The following is an 8,399-nucleotide window of genomic DNA, read 5'->3' on the forward strand; positions in this document are numbered from 1 at the left end:
TAAGTAAATTTAGAAAGGCCAATATGCAAAAATCAGTTGTATTACTATATAATAGCAGGAAACAGTTGGAAATTGAAGTTTAAAAAAATTCCATTTCCAATAGCAGTCAAAACATAAAAGAGTTAAGAATAAATTTAACAAGATATGCAAGACCTTTACAGTGAAAAACACAAAATGTTGCTGAGAAAAATAACTAAGTTGATGAAAAGATACAATACATTCATGATTGGAAAACTCAATATTGTTAAGGTGGCAATTTCTCCCCAAAATAACCTGTTGATTCAGTACAGTGTTGATCAAAATATCAATTGACTTTTTTTTTAGATTTTATTATTTATTTATTTGTCAGAGAGAGAGAGCAAGAGTGTGAACACAAGCAGGGAAGCAGCAGGAACAAGGAGAAGCAGGCTTCCCGCTGAGCAAGGAGCCCGATGTGGGACTCAATCCCAGGACCCCGGGATCATGACCTGAGTCCAAGGCAGACAATGAATTGACTGAGCCACCCAGGTGTCCCTCAGTTGACTTTTACAGAAAACATAAGTTGATTCTGAAATGTATATGGAAATGCAAAGTCCTAGTCTGCTCAAAGTAATTTGAAAAAGAAGAAAGTTTGAGCACTTAAACGTTATCTGATTTCAAGACTTAAAGATAACTTATAGTAATCAAAATAGTGTGGTATTTTTGTAAAGATAGATATATATATACCAATGGAACAGAATAGAAAGCTCAGAAATAGATCCACATATACAAGGTCAATTAATTTTCAACAGAAGTCTAAGGATATAGAAACAGATCAATGGAATAAAATGAAGGGGACAGATCTACCTATATATAGGCCATTAATTTTAGGCAAAGACACCAAGGCAGTTCAATTAGAAAAGGAAAGTCTTTTAATTAATGGTGCTGGAATGCCTGAATAAACATACTGATAAAAATGAACCTCCACCCCTACCTCATACCAAGCCCAAAAAAGTTAATTCAGGATGGATCATAGATCTCCACTCAGAGCTAAAATTACTAAGCTTTAAGAAGAAAACATCAGAAAGTACCTTTGTAACAGTGAGGTAGGCAAAGATTTCTTCGACACAAAAATCACTAAACATAAAAGAAACAAGTAATAAAACTGGATTTCACCAAAAATAAAACTTCTACTCATTGAAAGACACAAGTAAGAAAATGGAAAGACAAACTACAGCCTGGGAGAAAATATTCACAATACATATATCTCACAAAGGACTCCTACAAAAATACATAGTAAAGTACAGTTGACCCTTGAACAACATGGGTTTGAACTGCATGGGATTTTTTTCAATAAATATATGTACAGAGGTGTAAATATATTTTCTCTTCCTTCAGATTTTCTTAACATTTTCTTTAGCTTACTTTATTGTAAGAATACAGTATGTAATACATATATAAAATATGTATAAATTGTGTTGTCAGTAAAGCTTCTGGTCTCTCTATATGTATATATATGAGAAAAGTGCTAGCATCATTTGTTATCAGGGAAATGCAAATTAAAATCATTGTCGGACACGATTTTATATGCACTAGAATAGCTAAAATTAAAAGGGCTGACAAAGGCAAGTGTTGAAAAGGGTATGGAGCAACTAGAACTCTCTTACATTGTTGGTAGGAATGTAAAATAGTGCAATCACTTTGGAAATCTGGCAACTTCTTGTAAAATTATACATACCTCTGCCCTATGACCCAGCAATTCTACTCCTAATAATTGCCCAAGAGAAATGAAAATATGTCCCAAAAACACTTGTATAAGAATGTTTATAACAACCTATTCATAATACTAAAAAGCTGGAAGCAATCCAAATATCCAACAAAATAACCAAAAGAAAGAATAACCAAATTGTGGCATAGTCTATGGTCACAAAAATCAGAGCAATAGTTGCCTAGGGGAGGTAAGAATTGTCTGGAAGGAAAGAGAAGGAAAGTTTCTGGAGCAATAGAAATGTTACATATCCTAATTGGGGGTATTGGTTGCCCTAGCATAATGGTTACATAAGTATATACATTTGTCAAAACTCATTGAATTGTATACTTAAAATAAATTTCACTGTAGGTAAAATCTTACATCCAAAAAAGAAAGAAGGAACTTGTATAGTTAAAAGAGAAATGGTTATTTCTATGGACAGTACTATATATATTACATATATATTTGATTATATATATGACATAAAATTGAATGCATGTTTTTTTTCAACACGCATCTACTGTGCATCTACTATGGGTCAGCCATTGTGATAGTTGCTGGGGTATAAAGATAATTAAGAGAAAGTGGTTGGACTCAGAGAACTCAGCATCTAGCAGAAGCCATAAAAGCACAGGAGATAAGTACCAATGCAAAAATGGATGCTAAGTGCAAAGGAGGGCTGAGGAAGTGATTCTGACTTGTTAGGGTTGAGAGATGGGACCAAAGAGCGAATAAACTCGTAAGGGAAGAAAGGATTTGGGTCAAGAGAACCTCATGAACTAAGTAAGGCACAGAAACATGTGCCTGTAATGACGTGTTTGTAGAATCTTAATTGGCCCAAAGTGACTACAGTAACAGGAGAGGGTACCATGATGGGAGACAGTGTACTTTAATAATGGGACCAGATCATACAGGGTCGTAAAATGCCGTACTACACAGGCAGATTTATAGGCACTAAGGGGCCACTGGAGGCTTTTAGACAAGAATGACATCAATTCTGTTTCTTTGTTTTTAAAAAAATGTATCTGCTAGTAGTAAAGAAGAATTATTAAAATTGGGGAGAGACTAGAGGCAGAAGGAAGAGATAGAAAGGGATTTCAAGAATCCAGGGTCATTTATTTAAAATTCTTACCCACTAGAATTTTGTGATTAAATATTTTTATTTAATATTTAATAATTTTTATTTATTATATTAAATATTTAATATTTACTTCTTTTTTCTTTTTCTTTAAAATTAACCATAGGAATCCAGAAACATTTTGGACCACAACAGGAATGTTTCCCCAAGAGTTCATTATTTGTTTTCACAAACATGTAAGGATTGAAAGGCTTGTAATCCAAAGTTACTTTGGTAAGCAAATAATACATTAATATTCATCATCTTTTAATTTTCCCATAGGCAGAGGGCACATGTAAACTTTGGCAAAACACTAACTTTTCTTTGCAGCATGGAACCCAGTTTTATGGCTGGGGTGGGAAAGTGGGGAATATGGGTTAACTGCCTTGAGCACAGTTAGCTTCTCTAAAATTGCAAATTTGAAACCCTTCCAAAGCGCATAATAATTTCCATGCAATTTACTATGTGAAAATCTTTGGCAAAAAACCCTATTATGAACATAAGAAGCCAGCTTGCCAGAACACTAGGTTCTTCAACATCTTTATTCCAGATTAATTTGGCTTGGGGTTCTCTGTCAAATTCTTTCTGAAAATCTGATAACTTTGATTATTTGCATTGGATAATTTTTATTCTTCTATTAATAATGGCATTTTCTGAGGGATTTAGGAGGGGACTCTCTCTTTGGAACATCATTCTAATCCTGTCTTGTGTTTATTTAAGGATAAAGTATTTCAGATAAAATCATGGCAGGAAAGAATACATCCCAGATGGTTCAAATGAAAAGGCTTTATTGATGGGATTACTTACAAAGTTATGGTCTGGGTAAGGGAACAAACCAGGGATGGTGAGAACGCCCTGAAACTAGCCACAGCAATGAGCCATTACCACCCCTGGGATAAGGGATGGAAATTGTGTTACCAGAGCCTAGTGAGAGCTAGAGTCTGTGCTGCCCGGCAGCAGCTGTAATCATGAAGGGACCCAACCACTGTCAAAGACAGGGCACAGAAGCAGGAAGGGCGTGGAGAAAAAACAACGTGATCTCATTTCGCCACTGCCCTCCAGTTTCCTCCCAGTGCCTCCCATTGGCCAAATCCGACCAGAAGCCATGGTGCAATCCAAAGGGGTCCTCCCCGCAGGACACAGAACAGAGAAGAATGGTTCTGCGATAGCAGGATCTGGGTTAGGGGTAATGGAGAGAAAACAATGCAGAAAGAAGATGCGTGCATTCTGGTTAAGTCTCTCTACTGTCATTAATTGTAGAGGCTCTGGAGTCAGACCCACCTAAAGTTTGAATTCCACTTCTGGCCCTTACTACCTCTGTATCATTGAACACTTTGCCTGACTTTTCTAAGGTGCTGATTTCTCGAAGCCTGTTTCCTCATCAGTAAAGTGGATCAGTAATACTTTTTCTTATAAGATTATAGTCAAGAGTGAATGAGTAAATATGCCTGACTCACAGTAGTTTCTTCATAAGGGTTTATGACCAAGATCAAGATCACTAACAGTATTATTATTATTATTATTATTATTATTATTATTACTATTACCAGTACACAAAAAACTCTGGATGATACCAAATTCAAAAAGACTCTACTTTGTATTATGTGCTTTGCCAACATTTATAAGATTACAGTGACACAAGACTGTATTTTACCATAGGGCCCTACAGAAAAACAGTATGTGAATGATTTTCAGAACCTGTATTTCTGATCCCAGTACTTTGTACAGTCCCACCAGTGCTTGACACTTTCAGACAGAGAAAAAAAAGGAATATAGGGACAGCAACATAAAATCAGGTAGGTAATTAACACTTTATTTATTTTGTTTACTTACAATGTCAGTGAGGACCTTGAGGATTGAAAAGAGCACATCTAAAGAGCCAATTGATTTTGAGCCATGGATTGAAAGAGGTATGTGCTTTTTCACCAGCATTGTTCTGGGCATGAGAGAGTAGAGAATTGTCCCTGATTCTATATTTCCAATTGGGCTGCATTTTGGTGAAAAAAAGATGACTCCTGTGACTCTATTTAGAGCCTAGAAAAACCTAGGTTTCAACACAAGACTGTTTCTTCACTTGCTGGTTATGTAATGTTAGCATGTTAAGACTTAATTTTTCTGAGTTTCAGTATCCTTATCTGAAAAATGGGGACAGTAACCTACCATTTAAGGTTTTTGTGAACATAGTATCTACCATATTATATGGTAGACAATAAATACTAGTTTCTTGTCTTTCCTTCTTTCCTAATGGTACTATTTAAATATCATCAGTAGAATTGCCTCTAGTTAAACACAACATGTTGCTTTCATGTGTCTATTTCCTTTCCTTCCCAAAATACCCTGAAATAATAATAAAGGAATAGAAGGAGGCATAAACCTACAAGGACAAAAACTAAAAACAAACAGAAAACAGAAGACCAAAGAGGATGTGAGGGGTTAATCTATATTATGGAAGAGAGGACACAGATGGAAGAGAAGTAACTAATGTAACTGAATGGAGTAGGTTATAACCTAAGTGCCCTCCAAGGAGAATATCATTGTAAAGCAAGCCAGTTTGCCCAACAAAACCCCAGGAAGGTCTAGAATTTGAAGGCAGAAGGCACCATGGAAAGTTCCAGTGAGACATGGACCAGAAAACAAGGGTGATTAGTTGAACATCTATATACAGAGTGTTTGACCCTAGAGTAAGTTCTCCTGTCCCACAAAGCTATATGACTCCTCCTTCCTCCCACAAACCACCTGCAAGGGATAACGAGGGACACTGAATGTTGAGGTCAGAACTCAGGGAGACCAGACATAGTAGAGAAAGTAAGTGAGATGTGGAGTTGAAAACGGGATTTAAGTGGAAGCCTACTTATTGAATGGTGAGAACTCCTCTGTGCTCTACTGTTTATGACCGTAATCAAGAATATAGCCCCAGCCAGGAGACTAAATATTTTTGGAGAAACCAAATGGCTCCAGAAAAAAGATCTATGGATACTGACAAAGGCTAGCTCATTCTTGGTCACTCTATTGAAGTCCTAGTCAGTGAGCCTGGTTCATGAACACAGTTTTAAAATGATTTATTTATAAGTAACAAAAGATAGCCAAAGATCACCAGACATTTCATGAATGCCTCAAACCCTGAATATAATCAAGCCTTTAGCTCTAATTCCAGTATAAGGAAACAGAGGATAGAGGAATAAACGTAATGAAACCATGAAGAGGCAAGATAACAAAATGTGGGACATTCTACAGGAAAACTGACCTGGTCTCTTCAATAAGTCAGTGACATGGGAAAAAAATGTGTGTTGGGGAGAGAAAGCAGTTCAATATTAAAGGAGACTTAATTCTGATTTGAATAAACCAACTATAAAAAGACATTTTGGGGACAATTGGGAATTTGAATGTGGACTAGGTATTATATGATATTAAAGCATTTTTTAATATTGGTATGATAATAGTATTATGGTTATGTAAGAAAATATCCTTATTATTGAGAGATGGCTAATCAAATTTTTGGAGGTGAAATGTCATGTTGTCTTAGATTTTCTTTAGAATACTTTAACAAGGGGCACCTGGGTGGGTCAGTCGGTTAAACATCTGCCTTCGGCTCAGGTCATGATCCCAGAGTCCTGGGATCGAACCCTGTGTCAGGCTCCCTACTTAGCAGGGAGTTTGCTTCTCCCTCTCCCTCTGCTCCTCCCCCCACTGCTCGGGCTCTCTCGCGCGTGCGCTCTCTCTCTCTCAAATAAATAAATAAAAACTTTTAAAAAATAAAATACTTTAGCAAAAAAGATTCCATAAATCAAGTATAGTGAAATGTTAGTAATGATAAAATCAAGATGATGGGTATATACAGAAATTATGTTGTGTCTTCTTTGATGTGAAATTTTCCAATTTTTCATAATTAAAAAACTAAGCAATGAAAGAAGAGGTTATTATTAACTCCTGGTAGAGGAGGAGTTGTATAAGAAAGAAAATGGGATCATAATTCGATACTTATTTCAGCAGTAAATAACATTTACATAGGCAATAATGTAACTGTCAAGTATTGATTTCAAAATTGAGAGGATGGCAAGAGGGAAAAGTTGTAGGAGGAGGAAGAGGATATTGATCTAAGAGACCTAATTTTCTCCTACCATAATATAAAGTCAGTAAAACATTGATAAATCGAGAAAAGGAATATAAACATGTTACAATTCTAGGGGAAAAAAAGCTGAAGGAGTTGAAAATATTTGCCTCTCAGGAGCAGGACTGAAGGTGAAAGAAAGGATCAAGCAGGGGATTACCATTCATTACCTCAGAGAGAGGTTAGGAAACAGAAAGTCATGCACCATCTTACTTCCCAGAGACTACCCTTTTTGTAGTATGTGCCTTTAAAAATTATGTGCACTCACTATTCTAATACAAATAAAATTAATTTCTAAATAATGTCAGTATTTATTATTATATCAATCAAATATTTCATGTTTCTAAAAGAATGTTTGATATGATTAACTCGTGACCAACTAAGTTAATCTGTTTTAAAATTATATAAGTAAAGGCTTTCTAAAGTTGGATAACAAAAAAGATCAATTCACAGGCAGCATAATTCAACATCACGGTAAAAAGTCCGCGTGAGAAACAGAGCTGTAGTCATTACCCATGAGAGTGGTAATAAGATGGCTCCTTTCAGGCCTGTAATAACTGTTCGTGGCTTGATCCTTAAGAGGGATTTCCACATTTTATCAATTCCTTACTTTATATTCCTTTACCCTGATTTACATTTCCTTTTGTTTATACTTGCTAGAGATGTTTTGGAGCTCACAGTTTATCTTTCATGCCTTTTACATCAAATATTCCTATTTTGATATTGAATTTTAACCTCAGACCCTGGTAAGTCTAATCTACCTATAGTTTACCAGACATCATGTTTTGCTGAGCATAAATTTCAGTAGCTGTCCTCATGTATTTTGAACCCTAACTCATTTCTGTTAAATTTGTGTTTTAGATCTAGTCCACACAGAGGGGCAGCTTCAAAATGAAGAAATTAGGGTAAGTTGACATACTTTGTAGAGATAAACATTATCTTTAGTCAGCACAACGTATTTGCATTTTATATGTATCTCCGTAGTCATAAAGTTAATATTCCTGTGATATGTTATAGGTTCTATACCTAATCAACAAACAGAGGTTATCCTCAATAATATTATAATCTAATAAAGCATGCATAAAGGCATTTATCTGTCATAGAATAACAGCAAGGATAAAGCAATTCACTTACTTGTCTTTATTTTGTTCATTTATTTTGAACATATACTTGCTTTGCTTTCATTCATTTGATTCTGTAGGCCTTTTAGAATAGGAATCAAAAAAGGTTGAGATGCCAGAATCGGATGTTAATTTAAGCATGAAAGGACAAGGGAGATTCACATAAGGGGAACTGGAGCATAGGATCAGCAACAAATAAGCCAAAGAGAGATGAGGTGGAAAGAGAACCAGCATTTTTCGACAACATTCCATTGGGCTTTGCTTGTCAAGTGGAATGAATGGCCGTTGATGAGGAAGCTGCTGCCTCATCAGGAGTTTCTCTGTTCCTGCTAGTTTATCAGGCCC

General features: G+C 35.7%; 1 protein-coding gene across 10 annotated transcripts in view; it reads left to right on the plus strand.

Moving 5' to 3' along the window:
• Nucleotides 1-8,399, plus strand: part of IFT25 (intraflagellar transport 25) — a 46,980-nt gene that overhangs the window by 19,097 nt on the left and 19,484 nt on the right. For 7 of the 10 annotated variants that reach the window (XR_010410938.1, XM_064589111.1, XM_064589112.1 and 4 more), the window contains 3 exons: nt 2,953-3,059; nt 4,667-4,735; nt 7,795-7,838. Coding sequence is in view for 9 of the 10 variants with exons in the window: in XM_064589111.1 (XP_064445181.1) it covers nt 2,953-3,059; nt 4,667-4,735; nt 7,795-7,838 (220 nt within the window). In the remaining variant the exon portion in view is untranslated. The remainder of the gene's footprint in view (nt 1-2,952; nt 3,060-4,666; nt 4,736-7,794; nt 7,839-8,399) is intronic. The other 3 variants (XM_064589113.1, XM_064589116.1, XM_064589117.1) reach the window with 1 other exon arrangement.

This window comes from Mirounga angustirostris, unplaced genomic scaffold (genome assembly GCF_029215605.1).
Source record: "Mirounga angustirostris isolate CCGP_5_RB_7025 unplaced genomic scaffold, mMirAng1.0.hap1 SCAF_4, whole genome shotgun sequence".
Lineage (NCBI taxonomy): Eukaryota > Metazoa > Chordata > Mammalia > Carnivora > Phocidae > Mirounga > Mirounga angustirostris.